General features: G+C 43.4%; 3 protein-coding genes across 3 annotated transcripts; all 3 read left to right on the top strand.

Moving 5' to 3' along the window:
* Window positions 1-788: 788 nt before the first annotated feature.
* LOC104419192 (protein SIEVE ELEMENT OCCLUSION B) lies at window positions 789-4,070 on the top strand. The gene is made up of 7 exons (XM_010030766.3): window positions 789-1,087; window positions 1,341-1,442; window positions 1,580-2,028; window positions 2,201-2,310; window positions 2,420-2,562; window positions 2,656-3,150; window positions 3,239-4,070. The coding sequence occupies exons 1-7, from the start codon at window positions 860-862 to the stop codon at window positions 3,878-3,880; spliced, it is 2,169 nt and encodes a 722-aa protein (XP_010029068.1). The 5' UTR covers window positions 789-859; the 3' UTR covers window positions 3,881-4,070.
* A 2,679-nt stretch (window positions 4,071-6,749) lies between these two features.
* On the top strand, window positions 6,750-9,663 carry LOC104420628 (protein SIEVE ELEMENT OCCLUSION B-like). The gene is made up of 6 exons (XM_039302521.1): window positions 6,750-6,938; window positions 7,333-7,781; window positions 7,954-8,066; window positions 8,155-8,285; window positions 8,440-8,934; window positions 9,022-9,663. The coding sequence occupies exons 1-6, from the start codon at window positions 6,750-6,752 to the stop codon at window positions 9,661-9,663; spliced, it is 2,019 nt and encodes a 672-aa protein (XP_039158455.1).
* Window positions 9,664-13,687: 4,024 nt separating this feature from the next.
* Window positions 13,688-16,190, top strand: LOC104419193 (protein SIEVE ELEMENT OCCLUSION B). The gene is made up of 7 exons (XM_010030767.3): window positions 13,688-14,004; window positions 14,227-14,289; window positions 14,438-14,883; window positions 15,057-15,166; window positions 15,275-15,417; window positions 15,520-16,013; window positions 16,099-16,190. The coding sequence occupies exons 1-6, from the start codon at window positions 13,786-13,788 to the stop codon at window positions 15,931-15,933; spliced, it is 1,395 nt and encodes a 464-aa protein (XP_010029069.2). The 5' UTR covers window positions 13,688-13,785; the 3' UTR covers window positions 15,934-16,013; window positions 16,099-16,190.
* Window positions 16,191-17,645: the final 1,455 nt, after the last annotated feature.

Raw genomic sequence — 17,645 nt, 5'->3', positions numbered from 1 at the left:
AGTTTGGTAAGGGTCGACGAGTCAATGGAAAAAAAAATAAAGAAAAGAAAAGAAAAGAAACTTTTGTAAAACATTTAGATAATTTTTTAAAAATGCAAAAATATGTCCACTTTAGTTGCCAACTGAAATTTATTAGAATGATTATATTGACATCAAAAGATTTAGGATTCGATAGGCCAAATTAAAAAGTTTATAAATGAAAGGATATTTGTATAATAAATTTAGGATTTTTTTGAAATAATTTTCCCAATTATCAATCATCCTATCAATGAACCCAGTAAATACTCTACAGAAAGATTAAAATAAGAAGAAGAAAGGGCTTTGCCGAATCACATCTACTTCAAGTAAGCAATATGCTAAGGATGATTACTTTTGGGCACGAAAAGCTAAAACGTAACCCCTAAACCATACTTTTGCTAAAAAGAAAAAAGAAAAAAAAAAGAAACCATACTACATTTGTACTGTTCTTTTGAGCAACACGTTTTACTCTCCCCAAATCACATCTCATCTGTCTTCATTAATTAATTATTCGAATAAATTAATCAGAAATTCCACAAAAATCTCTGTCTGCTTTGGACATTACCCAGAGAAAAGCTGCATAAATGGTCCCACGAATCTTATTAGCTGGGCAAAGTGTAAAGAAAGAGTGGCCAAAGCTTCAGTTTAACGTTCAAAACATTAAACTACAATTGAAGCAAAGAAGTCGATTCATCCCTAGGCTTTACGCCGTCCATCATTCTTATTTATATAGACCAGGCCTAGGGCCATGCCAATCACGCAAAACCCAGATAACGATATTCATCCCGTCTTTCCTAAAACCGCAGTGTTAGAATTTTCCTAGAGCTCATAGTATCCCGTCATGGCCACGTTGACGACGGCCAGCAAGATGATGCCGCCCGCCATGCAGAGGCTGATTAAGGGTGGGGATCGGAGCATGATCATGATGTCCGACGACATTGCGATGATGAAGCAGGTCACGGACACTCATGCCCCTGATGGCCGCGAGGTTGATGTGAAGCCACTCCTCCTCCTCGTCGAGGACATCCTCAACCGCGCTACCTTGACTGCTAGCACCGGCCCCACCATGGTAATGGAGTAGGAATGATCTTTTTTATCTTCCTTCTTGCGGTGTACTGGATCAAATGCTTTGATGACATTTTACAGATATACTTTATTTAGCTAGGAGAGACTTGCCCAGTTTCGTATCACTCGCCAGATCTCTGACAAAACGAGCCATATCACGACAATAATCAATCTCATTTTATCTGTATTTCTTATGAGTATTATAATCGCTCGTTTCTCATTCTAAATCCTGCGTGCATGGCTCTTGCTGTGTATAGGGATCCCCATACGCTGAAAACATGGAGGACAAGGGTTACCAGGCAAGCTTCAACGCCGTGCTCGACGTGCTGTCCTACACCATCGAGCGGATTTCCTGCGAGGTGATTTATGAAAGATGTCATTTTGTGCGCTTCATCTATTTCGAATTTCGCCATGAAATTAAATGAAGAGCAATCAATTCTTCGTTAGAAAAACAAGTCTTTCTACTGACATCTGCCAGCTGGCAACCGTTCCTCAGCTATCCGCGAAAGCGCTGACTGGTGGCGAGGCGCACGCGACCACGCTCTCCATATGCAACATGCTCGCCCCCTTCTCGTGGGACGCCAAGCTGGTGCTGACACTGGCGGCCTTCGCCTTCAACTATGGCGAGTTCTGGCTCTTGGCCCAGATCTACACTACCAACCAGCTTGCCAAGTCGATGGCAATCCTGAAGCAGCTGCCCATGATCATGGAGCACTCGGGCGCCCTCAAGTCCCGGTTCGACGCGCTCAATGGCCTCATCCAGGCCATGCTTAAAGTCACGAGGTGCGTGGTGGACCTCAAGGACCTTCCCTCAGCTTACATCTCCAGCGAGGCCCCCGCATTGTCAGCCGCCATGGCCCACGTCCCAACTGCCGTTTATTGGACCATAAGGAGCGCTGTGGCTTGTGCTAGCCAGATCACCAGCCTCACTAGCTATGGCATTGAGTATGCGCTCTCGAACTGTTTCGATTTCTCTACTCGCACTCAATTATAAGGCATTATAATTGCTGATCGGTTAATAGCAGACTTCATCATATTACTGAAAGTTTATCTCTGAATGAATATTTATGTAGATGCCTCCCACATGAAATCATAACATGGAAGTGAGAATTTGCAGGTACATATCCTCCACAACTGAGGCATGGGAGCTGTCAACCATGGATCACAAACTGAAGAACATATATGAACATTTGCAGAAGCAAATTGACATATGTAAACAATACATAGGTAATCAATTAGCCACTGATCTATATGAACCTTTTTTTATTTCCTGTGTAGTAATTGAAGAGAAAGAAACCTTTTCGGAGAAGACTTAACCGATTTAATGGTGACACAGAGGAAAAGCGGGATATTGAAGCCTATCAGACTCTCCTGAATCTCTTTGAAACCATCCACATTGACAATATGAAGGTCCTGAAGGCTCTGATTTATCCCAAGGATGATATTCTGCCTCTTGTTGAGGGCACCTCAAAGAAAAGGGTATAGCCAGTCTCACCATTATGCAACGACCATGAACCCTTCTAATCGAAAATGATTTGACCACGAGTTTCTTTTCTATCTTGCGACATACAGGTCAACCTCGAAGTCCTGAGAAGGAGGAATGTGTTGCTGCTGATCTCGGGGCTGGACATCTCGCAGGACGAGCTATCCATCCTGGAGCAGATCCACGGCGAGTCCAAGTTGCACACGACGCAGCGTCAGATCAACCAGTATGAGGTGGTGTGGATCCCTATTGTGGACCGCTCGGTCAAGTGGACTGACCCGGTGCAGAAGCAGTTCGAGGCCCTGCAGTCCAGAATGCCGTGGTACACCGTGTACCACCCAAACCTGATCCACAAGGTGGCGATCCGGTTCATCAGGGAGCAGTGGCACTTCAGGAACAAGCCCATCCTGGTGGTGCTTGACCCACAAGGCAAGGTTGTGTCCCCCAATGCCATTCACATGATGTGGATTTGGGGAAGCAATGCCTTCCCCTTCACTACACTGAGAGAGGAGGCTCTGTGGAAAGAAGAGGAATGGACGCTTGAGCTTCTTGTCGATGGCATGGATCCAACAATTCTGAATTGGGTAACTCTCGGTCATGTCAAGTTAGCATTTTTATCATATTTAACTAAAAGGTTTGTGACACGGAGATCTTCAATTTTGTCCTCGTCAGATTAGAGAAGGCAAGTACATATTCCTTTACGGTGGTGATGACATAGAGTGGATCCGTAAGTTCACCACGGCGGCACGCCAGGTTGCGATGGCCGCAAGGATTCCCCTGGAGATGGTCTATGTGGGCAAGAGCAGCAAGCGAGAGCAGGTGCAGCGCGCGATAGATACCATCAACGATGAGAAGCTGAGCTCCACCTGGCAGGACCTGACCTTGGTATGGTACTTTTGGACCCGGCTCGAGTCGATGTTCTTCTCGAAGATCCAGCTGGGGAAGGTGGACGAGCATGGCCTCTTGATTCAGCAGCTCAAGAGGTTGCTCAGCTTTGACAAGGCCGGGGGGTGGGCGATACTGAGCAAGGGGTCAAGCATCGTGGTGAACGGGCACCGGAACACGGTCCTGCCGGCGCTGCTGGAGTACGACCTGTGGAAGGAGCACGTGCCGACCAAGGGGTACGACGTGGCATTCAAGGAGCACTACGAGAAGATCCGCGACGTGGCGCACCCGTGCTGCCGATTCGAGTTCCAGAGCGCGGGGGGAAGGATCCCGGAGAGCCTGCGGTGCCCCGAGTGCCAGAGACTCATGGAGAAACTCACCACCTTCGTCTGCTGCCATGAGAAGGTTGTTCCCACCATCTATGAGTGATCAATCAATCAAAAGCCTTTATATGGAGGAGGGATATATGAACTGTCCTGCGGGACACAATAAAAAAGCCATGTGCGTGCCTGAATTTCCTTGTTTTAGTTTGCGTTCGGAGGGTGAATGATGATGTCCAACAATCAACATCTGATGTTTGAGATTAAATAAGAAACAGAGAGTTTGAACCTCTTATTGACTTGTCTGTCCTCTCATATTTTGACAATTCTACAATTGTAATTTTCCTCAAAAGTATCCAAATTACCAGGAAAAACTTACAGTCTCAAAACTTATTTAAGGAAACTTGACAAGTGCTTTTGACATAGTATTAAGGTGAAAATTAGTCGTGATATCAGCAAAAATTTGGCGTGGATGGATGACTATGATCCTAGGAGGACAACGTGGTCAACCCAGAGAATACATGAAAGACCCAAACGACACCGTGGAGCGGCTTTTTGCAAAAAGATGAGGGGCCGGTCGTACCCAAACAATAATATGCCAGAGGGAAATGCACCCTGATCAACCGACAAAAAGCCAGTTCTCATCGCCGTTTTTGGCAACCCATTTCACCAAAATTTAATCCAAAATTTAATTAATGATGGAATATTTTTCCATATGTCCAAAAAGATGTTCACCAAAATTGAATCAACGTTGAAATATCCTTCGAATATACATGGACCAATGAGCGAATTAACAAAGGCTGTGAAGGGTCTTTTCATGATTTTGGACAAGAATGTAAATGACAAGAAATTTAAAGGTACGAAAACTGAAAACAATCATGGCTAGCCATTTAAATTATGGAAATGTAATGATAAAGATAAATTTGCCAAAAATGTTAGGTTGTGTGATTGATTCAAGGGTTACAAAGAGTACACTTGGGGAAAAGTGTCATAAATAAACCTATTATATTTGTGCTAATTTAGTCATAAACCTTTTGACTTTGTGCAAATTCAATCTTTCCAACTAATTTTAGTAGAATATTATTGACTAGATATCGGCTGGCTTACATGGCACTATCGGTTAAGGGTGAGCTGTTCCCACCTTAGAATCGGGAACCGCCAACTAATGATCAATTCTGAAAAATTAGAATCGAGACTTATCCATTAGTTCCATGGATCCACTAGTCCAGTTCCTAAGTGGGTCCATGGAACCAGTCTCCAATCCCTACTTGCATCCATCACTTAATATCTATAAGTTCATATATTATTGGTCAAAAAACTACAAAATAATTCAGTAATTAAGATAGAATATTTTATATATACCAGTCCGGTACGGGTGGGAGGGTGGGTGGGCAATTTCATGGCTAGAACCAGGAACTGAATTGGTACTCATTGGTTCCATTAAATTGGAACTGGGAACCGGACCGGCTCCCATGGGAATTGCTGGTTCAGGTTCAGTCCAGTTTAGTTCCCAACGGTCCAAGTGGTTCTAATTCTTTTGCATACCCTTATCGTTAATGTTGATATAGACAGTTTTTAATAATCTCTGAATTTCTTATTCTTTTATTTTCTATTCTCTCATTCCTTTCTTCTTCCTTTAGATAGTTGCCAACCATTGGCCATGGCTAGGCAAGTTGGTCGCACTTGGCCATGGCCAGGCTGACCATCACCTAAAGGAAGAAGAAATGAATGAGAGAAAAAAAAAAAGGAAAATAGAAAGGAAAAAGAAAAAGAAAAAGATAACAAAAAATATTATTAAAACTTGTTCACATTAAAGCTGGCAAAAATGGGCTATGCAATCTTCTTCCTCTTTATTTATTTATTTTTAAATTAAAGTAATATTTATATTAAAATTCAAATCCGAAGCAAAACAATGTCGTTTTCCTTTAAGCTTATTTAGCCACATTATGTGTAAAATGACGCCGTTTTGTACTCGTCTCACTGGAAAAACACCATGTCAAGATTTTGAATGGAATTTATCGTTGTTGGCACTTACATGATGCATTTTTTCCGATTTTGGCACTTCAGTGTACTTTTCCGAACTTTTGATACTCAATTATCCCCGTGCTAAGTTTTGGTACTTCAGGTATCCCCACCTCGAAAATTACATGTGTTTTTATTTCACAAGAAATTATTTGATGTAACTCGCCAAAGATGCTCAACACTCAAAATATAGATTAAACACATTGTTGGGCAGCATAAGTTTGTTTGAAATGGAAAATTTATGTTCAATTTGCTCCATAAACCAAACCCTAAACCCAAAATCTTTCCCCAAATTGAGAAATAAGGTTTAATTTTCTTATGAGCAAACCTATTGCCGGATTCCAGTTTCAATTTGCACAGATTGTTTACCAAGGCGTCGGTGTGAAACCGAACATGAGCCCTGTTGGAAGGTTACCCAATAAATCGATGGTCCTGTCAACAAATCCGGCAAAGATTTTCACAAAGATTAAAAAAGAAGACGAAAGGAAGGGCTCGTCTGGTCATACCGAGCAAAGCAAAAGGGACTTTGATTATACGAATCGTACCCCGATATAATGTTGCCAACGAGCATTTAATTAGACATTAAAAAAACACGTCTCATCTGTGGTAATTATTTAATCATTAGGAGAAATTTATAGGAATCCCATAAAAATCATTGTCTGCATACAGAGAAAGCTCCACGCATGGTCCCAAGCATCTTCCTAGGCTGGAACAATGCTGACCCAAAAAAGAGGCCAGAGCTTCAATTTAACGTAGCAAGGCATTTTAACTACAGTTGAAGCAAGGAAGTCGATTCATCCCAAGGCTTTACTCCATCCATCATTCCGCTTTATGGAGACCAGACTTAGGACTATATCAATGACACAGAACCCAGATAAAATTATACTTCTTTCCCTTCCTAAAACCATAGGTGGTTAAATTTCTCTAGAGTTCATATATCCGTTACGAACACGACGATGACGGCGACTGACGAGGGCTGGGTTCGGAGCATAATGATGATGGCTGACGAGGACCTGATGAGGAAGCAGGTCGAGGAGACTCATGCCTCTGACAGCCGCGAGTTGGAAGTGGAGCCGCTCCTCAATCTAGTTGAGGATATCCTCGTCCGCGCCACCACAGATGTTGACACTGACCTCGCCCCCGTGGTAATAGAGTAGGAGACCTGGAATCAAATGCTTTGACTTTGAGCACATTTTACAGTAATTTTGGCTAGGAGAGATTTGTTCAGTTTAATATCACTCACCATTTCTATGACGAAGGATGAGCAATATCACGACAATAATCAGTCTCCATTATTTGTTTCTCTTATGAGTTCACGGAATACATGGAGGACGAGACTTACAGGGACAGCATCACGACCATGCTTGGCGAGTTGTCCTCTACCATCAGTCGGATTTCTGGCGAGGTGGTTCATGAACGGTTCCATTTTGTGCTTCATCGATTTCGAATTCCACCACGAAATTAAATGTAAAGCAATCAATTCTTTGCAACAAAATCAAGTTCTTTACTGATGTTTGCCACCTGGCAACCGATCCTCAGCTATTGGAGAAGGCGCTGACTGGGGGTGAGGCGCACGAGACAACGCTCTCCATACTCCAGGTGGTCGCCCACTTCCCGTGGGATGCCAAGCCGGTGCTGACCCTTGCGGCCTTCGCCTTCAACTATGGCCAGTTCTGGCTCTTGAACCAGGTCTACTCCTCCAACCAGCTTGCCAAGCCGATTGCTATCCTGAAGCAGCTGCCCGTTACCATGGAGTCCATGGGTGCACTCGAGTCACGGCTCGATAAGCTCAACAGCCTCATCCAGGCCATGCTTGAAGTCACTGGGTTCCTGGCGGACCTCAAGGAGCTTTCCTCAGCTTTCGGCTCTAAGGAGGTCCCCGCATTGTCAGCCGCCATGGCCCCCGTCCCAGTTGTCGTCTACTGGACCATAAGAAGCGCTGTGTCTTGTGCTAGCCAGATTACCAACTTCACTAGCTTCAGCCACGAGTATGCGCTCTCGAGTTATTTTGATTTCTCTCCTCATGCTCATTTATAGGGCACGTGCACAAATCATTCTATAGCTAATGGATTAACAACAGATTTAATCACGCAACTATGAATAATTAATCGAATAGATGCCTCCCACAAGAAATCATAACATGGAAGTGAGAATTAGCAGGTACATAACATCCGCAACTGGGGCACAGGAGCTGTCAACCTTGGATCACAAACTGAAGAGCATAAATGAACATTTTCCGAAGCAAATTATCATATGTCACCGATTAGTAAGAGGTAGCCCAATGATCTATATAGACTCCCCGTTATTTTTTTTCATAGTAAATGAAGAGAAGGAAACCTTTCCGAAGAAGGCTTATCCAAGTTCAGGGTGATGCAGTGGCAACTGAGCGGTTTGACGAAGCCATGCGCATTGACAATATGAAGATCCTGAAGTTTCTGATTTATCCGAAGGATGATATTCTGCCTCTTGTGGATGGGACTACAGAGAAAAGGGTTCGATCTCCATACCAAGTCTTATCATTTTGTAACTATTGACCCTTCATATCTAAAATGATTTGACTGCAATTTTCTGTTCAATCTTACGACATATGTGTCCATCTATCCCACATTGCTTGACAGTTTTGAATTGGATTTTCTAATAATACAGGTCAACATTGAAGTCCTGAAGGGGAAGAAAGTATGGCTGCTGATCTCAGAGTTGGACATCTCACAGCACGAGCTGTCCATCCTGAAGCAGATCCACAGTGAGTCCAAGCTGCACGAGACAACAAATGAGATCCACCAGCACGAGATGGTGTGGATCCCCATGGTGGACCACTCGGTCCAGTGGACCAAGCAAAAACAGAAGCAGTTCGAGGTCCACCAGTCCATGATGCCATGGTACACCGTGTGCCACCCGCGCCTAATCAGCAAGGTGGCAATACAGTTCGTCGAGGAGAAGTGGCACTTCAGGAACAAGCCCATCCTGGTGGTGCTTGACCAACACGGCAAGGTTGTGTGCCCCAATGCCATTCACATGATGTGGATTTGGGGAAGCATTGCCTTCCCTTTCACTAAACTGAGAGAGGAGGATCTATGGAAGGAACAGACATGGACGCTTGAGCTTCTGGTCACTGCCAATGATCAAACAATTCTGAATTGGGTAACTCACAATCATGTCAAGTTGACATTTTCATCATAGTAGTTCAAAGTTTGTGAGATTGAGATCTTCAATATTTTCCCTCATCAGATTAGAGATGGCAAGTACATATTCCTTTACGGTGGCGATGACATTGAGTGGCTCCGCAAATTCACCGTGGAGGCACGCCAGGTCGCTCAGGGTGCAAGGATCCCCCTAGAGATGGTCTATGTGGGCAAGAGCATCAAGCGAGAGCAGGCGCAGCACGTGATCACGACCATCAACAATGAGAAGCTGAGCCACACCTGGCAGGACCCGACCATGGTGTGGTTATTCTGGACCCGGCTCGAGTCGATGCTCTTCTCGAAGATCCAGCTGGGGAAGGTGGACGAGCACAACCCCATGATGCAGCAGATCAAGAGGCTGCTTAGCTTTGACAAGGCCGGGGGGTGGGCAATGCTCAGCCGGGGGTCAACCATCACGATGGATGGGCATGGGACTACGGTCTTGCCGGCACTGCTGGAGTATGACCTGTGGAAGGAGAACGTGGCGACCAAGGGGTACGGCATGGCGTTCAAGGAGCACCATGACAAGATCCAGGACTCGATGCACCTGTGCTGCCGGTTGGACCTCCAGAGCACGGTGGGGGAGATCCCGGCGAGCATGCGGTGTCCGGACTGCCAGAGTCTCATGGAGGAACTCACCACCTTCTTCTGCCGCCATGATGAGGAAGTTCCCCGCATCTCCGAGTGATCAATCAGTCAAAGCCTTTGTATGGAGGAGGGATGTATGACTTGTCTTGTGGGACATATTAAAAAGACCATGTGTGTGCTTGAATTTCCTTGTTTTGATTTGTGTTTGGAGCGTGAAGGTCGATGTCCAATGGTCAACATGTGATGTTTGAGATTCAGTAAGAAGAGAGAGAGGGAACCTCTGATGAGCTCTTTGTCCTCTCAATAGTTTGCACTCCCTCTTCTCTTCACCTTTATTATGTTTCTGGTCTTCCATGAAATTGTCATTATCATCATGTGATTGACTGATCAATCATATGCCATATGCTCTATCGCAGTTATTATTTTGTCATTCCTTAGTTCAAGATGTATTAGCAAAATTATGATATTTTTAGAAAGTACGACTCTTAAGTGATTGTTTGAAAAATTATGATATTGAAAGAATGTTGTATGAAGGTTATGATGTCATTAATTTCCTTCTTCTGAAATTGATAGGTAGATAAAGCGTATGAAAACGGAAAAGCGGAAGAAATTCGAAATCTGATAACCCTTGAGAGATGATCATTTATGACGGAATTGACCCATAATGCATATCAAGCATATTTATGAACTTTCAAAATGCAAACCATGCTCGCACCCGGTTATACCTTCCAAGACTAGACCGAGAGGAGGATTTTTTTTTTTTTTTTTTTTTTTTTTTTGGTAACCAAACGTTTACAAAAGATCGATGTTCCCCGTCAATAAATCCAGTAAAGACCTTTCGTAAAGATTAAAAAAAGAAGAAGAAGAAAACGACTGGCCGTGGTGGTTCCATTGGATAAGAGCTCCATTGATCCTTCCCCAAATGTGAGGGGTTCGAAACCTAGTGAAAGCATTTGGTGTCTTACGTGGAATGTTGAGGTGATAGGTCTTTCGCTAGCGTTTCCCCGGGTTTATCTCTCCGACTGCCGATGTACGGGGATTCCTGGGTCATCAAAAAAAAAGAAAAAAAGAAATGACTTTGCGTAATCACATCTTCTTCAAGTAAAGCAAAAGGGAATTTGATCATGTGAATCATGCCCTGATTTTTCAGCCTTTAAAGCGAAAATGTAAAGCCTGAACCGTATTGCATTTGTGCTGTTCTTTTGAAAAACAGGTTTACTCTTCTAACCATATCTTATCGGGCATTACACGGAGAAAGCTTCATGCATGGTCGCAAGTATCTTCCTAGGCTGGACCAAAAATAACAAAAGAAAAGGCCAAAGCTTTCAATTCAACGTGCGAAACATTTAACCATAGTTAAAGCAAGGAAGTCGATTCATCCCAAGGCTTTACTCCATTTATCATTTCTTTTAGGGATAAGTGTAATAGAAATCTTAAAACTTATTATGAAAATACAATTGAATCATAAAACTTATAAAAATACAATCAAGTCCTAAAACTTGTCAAATTGGTTCAATTGAATCCTAAAATTAATATTGTCAAACTTACTAACGGAAAATGCCGACGTAACACGAACGTGGCATTTTAAATGATTTTTTATTTTATTTTCCATGTGACTTTTTAAAAAAATATTCAATTTTTTAAAAAAGATTTAAAACTATTTTTAAAAAAATGGTAGCTCCTCCGCCACGGCCACCCATCGCCAAAGGGGCCGGTGATTGGTGCCACTCGACCAAGGCAAGGCCTTGTCAGCCCCAGGCGAGGGCTGGCGACCCTCGCCTGGCACGAGTGAGGGCACCCAAATGTGGGCACGCCGACCCTCACGGGGGGCCGGCGATTGTCGCTTGCCTTGGGCAAGGCCTCGCCGGCCTTCACTAGGGGTCGGCATTCGTCGCCCGCCCTAGGTGAGGCCTCATCGGCCTGCGCTTGGCGAGGGTCACCAACCCTTGCCTGGGGCTGGCGATGGGCAACGGTAGAGGAGCTACCATTTTTTCTTTTTTTTTAACAGTTTTTTTAAATAAAAATTAGCTTTTCTTTTTTAGTTTTTAAACCTAATTTTGAATAAAAATAATTAAAAAAAGCCACGTGGAAAAAGAAAATTATTTAAAATGCCATGTCGATGCCACATCAACATTTTCCTTTAGTAAGTTTGACGGTGTTAACTTTAGGACTTAATTGAACAAATTTAACAAATTTTAGGACTTGATTACACTTTTTACAAGCTTTAGGATTTCTATTGTACTTATCCCTTCTTTTAATAGAGACTAGACTTAGAATTATATCAATCATAGTTTCTTGACCGCCAAAGAACATGTGTGGCGCCTAATGAGCAAACAACACCAAACTAACCCTCATTTTATAGTTGTTCTAGAGAACAATTTGACGAATAATTTTCTCAAATCGGATTGTATCACGTTCAGCTTAACTCAGGTGTTTGGTCCATTAAGCAAGATAGCATATCACTTTAGGCTCAACAATTGATTTCGGTTTGCCATGGTTTCATCAGGAGAGTGGCATCGGCTCTTAACTAGTTTGTGCACAAAAGACTTACCCCGTCTTCAAAGCAATATAGAGATGTATTTGTTCCATCATAGAACTCCTTGCATTAATCATCCTGACGACACTCTCACAGGCCAGTTGTATTCATTTCTTTTACATCACTCACTCATCATTAGATAACCCTAAGCTCCACTCATAGGGGTTCACGAGTATAGGAGAATCATGGATCGTGGTCCCAAGCATCTTCCTAGGCTGAACCAAAACTAACAAAAAGAGAGGACAAAGCTTCAATTAAACGTACGAAACATTTAACCATAGTCGAAGCAAGGAAGTCGATTCATCCCCAAGGCTTTACTCCATTTATCATTTCTTTCAATAGAGACCAGACTTAGGGCTATATATCAATCGCACAAAACACAGATAACAGCATTTTCCCAATCTTTCCTAAAACCACAGTGTTATATTTTCTCTAGAGTTTATATCCGCAATGGGCCTGATGGCCGTAACGACGGCCGACAGGACCATGCCGCCCTCAATGCAGAGGCTGATCAAGGGTGGAGATCGGAGCGTGATCACGATGTCGGACGACAACGTGATGATGAAGCAGGCCGTGGAGATTCACGCCCCCGATCGCTGCGAGTTCGACATGATGCCACTCCTCTCCATCATCGACGGCTTCCTCAGCCGTGCGACAGAAGTAAATAGACGAGGAACGATCTCTCTCTTCTCCGCCTTTTTGCGGTGACCTGGAGTCAAATGCTTATGACGCAATTTTTGTAATTTTATAAAAAAATTCTGAATTTTTAATAATTATTTTTACTTTCTTTCTTTTCCCTTTTTTTTGTTGTACAAAGTCCGGTGAGGGCCAGTGAGGAAAGAAATAAAAGAAAAGAAGAGCATCAAAAAATTTATAAATTTTTTTAGAAATTTTTTATAAAATGTAAAAATAAGCCATATTAATATCGGTCAAACTACGTAGGACAATCATTGCCCACGTTAGCAACTACCAACCAAAATTGACTACAATAACTATATTGACAAATTATTAAAATATTTATGATAAAATTGATCAAATATATATATATAATTGAATTGGTATCTACACAATAAATAAAGGGTTTTTTTTTTAACCTTCTCAATAACCGCGATCCTATCAATAATACAATAAGGACTTTTCATAAAGATTAAAAAAGAAGAGGAAAGGACTCTGCCTTGTCGCATCTACTTCAAGTAAAGCCAAAGGGAGTATTATTATTACATAAAATTATGTACCCTGATTATATGCTAACGATGACTAAATCACACTACACTTGCACTGTTCTTTTGAGCAACAGGTTTACTCTCCCCAGTCACATCTCATCCGTGTTCATTATTTAATTATTAGAAGAAATTAATCAGAATTCCACAAAAATCACTTTCTGCTTCGGACATTACACGGAGAAAAGCTCCCCGCATGGTCCTGAGAAATTGAGAATCTTACCAGCAGGGCAAAGTGTAAAAAAAGAGAGGCCAAAGCTTCAATTTAACGTACAGAACATTTAACTACAGTTGAAGCAAGGAAGTCGATTCATTCCAAGGCTTTACTCCATCTATCATTCCTATGAATTCAGTCCAGGCTTAGGGCTATATCAATCGCACAAAACCCAGACAACAATATTTTTCCTATCTTGCCCAAAACCATAGTGTTAAATTTTTTCTAGACCCCATATATGCCATTGTGGTCATGATGACCACGGGCAAGATGATGCCGCCCGCCATGCAGAGGTTGATCAAGGGCGGGGATCGGAGCATGATCACGATGTCTGGCGACTACGTGATGATGAAGCAGGTCGAGGAGATGCACCGCCCCGACGGCATCGAGGTTAACGTGAAGCGGGTCCTCCAAATTGTCGAGGACATCCTCAAACACGCTACCTTGAATGCTGACACTAGTGCCATCGCGGTAATGGAGGGGGAATGATGCTTTTTGTCTGCCCTTTCGTGTTGACCGGGAATCAAACGCTTGGAGAGATTTGTTCATTTTAATAGCGCTCAGCATTTATCTGACGAAGAATGAGCAACATCACGACAATAATCAATCTCAAGTGATATATTCTTCTTATGAGTTTCATAATCTCTGGTTTCTAATTCTAAATCATGCATGCTTGGCTCTTGCTGTTCATAGGGATCGCCAGTGCACGGGGAAATCGTGAACGACATACTCGAGGAGAACCGGATTATCGATCAGGTTTTCGACAACATAGTTTACGAACAAATTTTACGTTGCGCTTCATCGATTTCAAATACTGCCTCGATATTAAATGGAAAGCAATCAATTATTTGTTTGAAAATCAAGTCCTTTTACTGACATTTTCTAGCCGGCAATCGACCCTCAGCTAAACTTGAAAGCACTGACTGGGGTCGACGATCACGCGAACACACTCGCCGTATTCAATATGCTCGCCCACTTCTCGTGGGATGCCAAGCTGGTACTGACCATGGCGGCCTTGGCCTTCAACTACGGCGAGTTCTGGCTCTTGGCCCAGGCCCGCTATTCCAACCAGCTTGCCAAGGCGATGGCCATGCTGAAGCAGATGACCTCGATCATGGATCACTTGGGCGAACTCAAATCCCTGGACGCGCTCAACAGCCTCATCCAGGCCATGCTTGAAGTCACGAGGTGCGTCGTGAAACTCAAGGAGCTTCCCTCAGCTTACATCTCCAGCGAAGTTCCCGCGTTGTCAGATGCCATGGCCCATGTCACAACTGCCGTCTACTGGACCATAAGGAGCGCTGTGGCTTGTGCTAGCCAGATCACGAACCTCACAACCTTTGGCTACAAGTATGCGCTCTCGAGCCATTTCGATTTCTCCACTCGTAACATAGATACAAATCATTCTATAGCTAATGGATTAACAACAGAGTCAATCATATTACTGGAAGTAAATCTATGAATGATGATTTATATAGATGCCTCCTGCAAGAAATCAATAACGCGGAAGTGAGAATTTGCAGGTACATAGCCTCCACAACTGAGGCATGGGAGCTGTCAACCTTGAATCACAAACTGAAGAACATATATGAACATTTGCAGAAGCAAATTGACATATGTAACCAATACATAGGTAATCAATTAGCCAATGATCTATATAAACCCTCTTATTTCCTATGTAGTAATTGAAGAGAAAGAAACCTTTTTCGAGAAAGGCTTAAATGAGTTTATGGTGATGCAGAGGAAAAGCAGTATCTCGAAGCCTATCAGACCCTCCTGAATCTCTTTGAAACCATCCACAATGACAATATGAAGATCCTGAAGGCTCTGATTTATCCCAAGGATGATATTCTGCCTCTTGTCGAGGGCAACTCAAAGAAAAGGGTTCGATCTCTATGGCCAGTCTCACCATTATGCAACTGCCATGAACCCTTCAGATCAAAAATGATTTGACCACGATTTTCTGTTCTATCTTGCGACATCCAGGTCAACATCGAAGTCCTGAGGAGGAGGAACGTGTTGCTGCTGATCTCGTGGCTAGACATCTCACAGGACGAGCTGTCCATCCTGGAGGACATGCACAGCGAGTCCAAGTTGCACGCGACACAGCATGAGATCCACCAGTATGAGGTGGTGTGGATCCCTATGGTGGACTGCTCCGTCAAGTGGACTGACCCAATGCAAAAGCAGTTCGAGGCCCTGCAGTCCACAATGCCGTGGTATACCGTGTACCACCCAAGCCTGATCGACGAGGCAGTGATCCGGTTCATCAAGGAGAAGTGGCACTACAGGAAAAAGCCCATCCTGGTATTGCTTGACCCTCAAGGCAAGGTTGTGTGCCCCAACGCCATTCACATGATGTGGATTTGGGAAGCAACGCCTTCCCTTTCACTACACTGAAAGAGGAGGCTCTGTGGAAGGAAGAGACATGGAGGCTTGAGCTTCTTGTCGATGACATTGAGCAAACAATTCTGACTTGGGTAGCTCACGATCATAAGTTAGCATTTTTATCCTATTAAGTCAAAGTTTTATGACATCGAGATCTTCAATTTTGTCCCTCATCAGATTAACGAAGGCAAGTACATATTCTTGTACGGTGGCGATGACATCGAGTGGATCCGCAAGTTCACCACAGCGGCACGCCAGGTCGCGCAGGCTGCAAGGATCCCCCTGGAGATGGTCTATGTGGGCAAAAGCAGCAAGCAAGAGCAAGTGCAGCACGCGATCGTGACCATCGACGATGAGAAGCTGAGCTACACCTGGCAGGACCTGGACATAGTGTGGTTCTTCTGGACACGGATCGAGTCAATGCTCTTCTCGAAGATCCAGCTCGGGAAGGTGGACGAGGACGACCCCATGATGCAGCAGATCAAGAGGCTGCTCAGCTTCGACAAGGCCGGTGGGTGGGCGGTACTGAGCAAGGGGTCAAGCATCACGGTGAATGGGCACGGAACCACGGTCCTGTCGGCGCTGCTGGAGTACGACCAGTGGAAGGAGCACGTCTCGACCAAGGGCTTCGACGTGGCGTTCAAGGAGCACCACGACAAGATCCACAACGAGACGCACCCTTGCTGCCGGTTTGAGTTCTCGACCATGATGGGAAGGATCCCGGAGAGCATGCGGTGCCCGGAGTGCCAGAGACTCATGGAGAAGCTCACCACCTTCGTCTGCTGCCATGATGATGCTGTTCCGACCACCTATGAGTGATCATAATCAAATGCCTTTATATGGAGGAGGAATATATGAATGTCTTGCGGGACATAATAAAAAGCCACGTGTGTGCTTGAACTTCCTTGTTTTGATTTGCGTTTGGAGTGTGAAGGATGATGTCCAATGGTCAACATATGACATCTGATGTTTGAGACTAAATAAGAATAGAATGTGAACCTCTCATGAGTTCTTTGTCCCCTCACAATTTTGCTCTCCCTCTTCTCCTCCCATCTTCTATGATTATGGCCTTCCTAAAATTGTCATTACCATTAGGAAACAATTGTCCAAAAAGTCCTAAATCTATTACATTTTGGCTAATTCAATCTGAAACATTTTTATGTTACCAATTGAGTTTTAAACATTTTGATAATTTATCAATTGAGTTCATCCGGCCAATTTTGGTTGAAAATTATCAACAAGAATGCCACTTGTCCTACATGACATAGTCAGCGCTGAGTTGACATTAAAAAAAATGAATTTATATCATTTTTTTCTTTGCCTGTGACTACGAGGCCGTATTGGGTTGTGCATGGCCTTTGCAACACTACTAGCCACAGGTGAGGCTTCAATTTTGTCACATCCCAAATCCTAAAGGAATGAGGGGAGACACGACCGTCCTTCTACACGAAGGACGTTACCTCAAACAACTAACAACCCGTTATCAACATATATGTCTCAATCCTTATATATATACATATATTAGATAAATCGATAGGTTGGTTAAAATATTAAAGTTTCTATAATCTACCAAAAAGAATATGTATAACTAGAATTCAGTGAGCCCAATAAATTAACAACAATCACATATGCAACCTCCTTAAACTATATCCAAGGTATAACTCCCAAAAGTCCCCATTATAGCTCTTTGGCACTGTTGGTTGCTAACCAAGGAACCTAAAAAG

The sequence above is a fragment of the Eucalyptus grandis genome, chromosome 9 (genome assembly GCF_016545825.1).
Source record: "Eucalyptus grandis isolate ANBG69807.140 chromosome 9, ASM1654582v1, whole genome shotgun sequence".
NCBI lineage: Eukaryota > Viridiplantae > Streptophyta > Magnoliopsida > Myrtales > Myrtaceae > Eucalyptus > Eucalyptus grandis.
The sequence above is the reverse complement of the archived record's forward strand: the minus strand, read 5'-3'. Positions and strand labels throughout refer to the sequence as shown.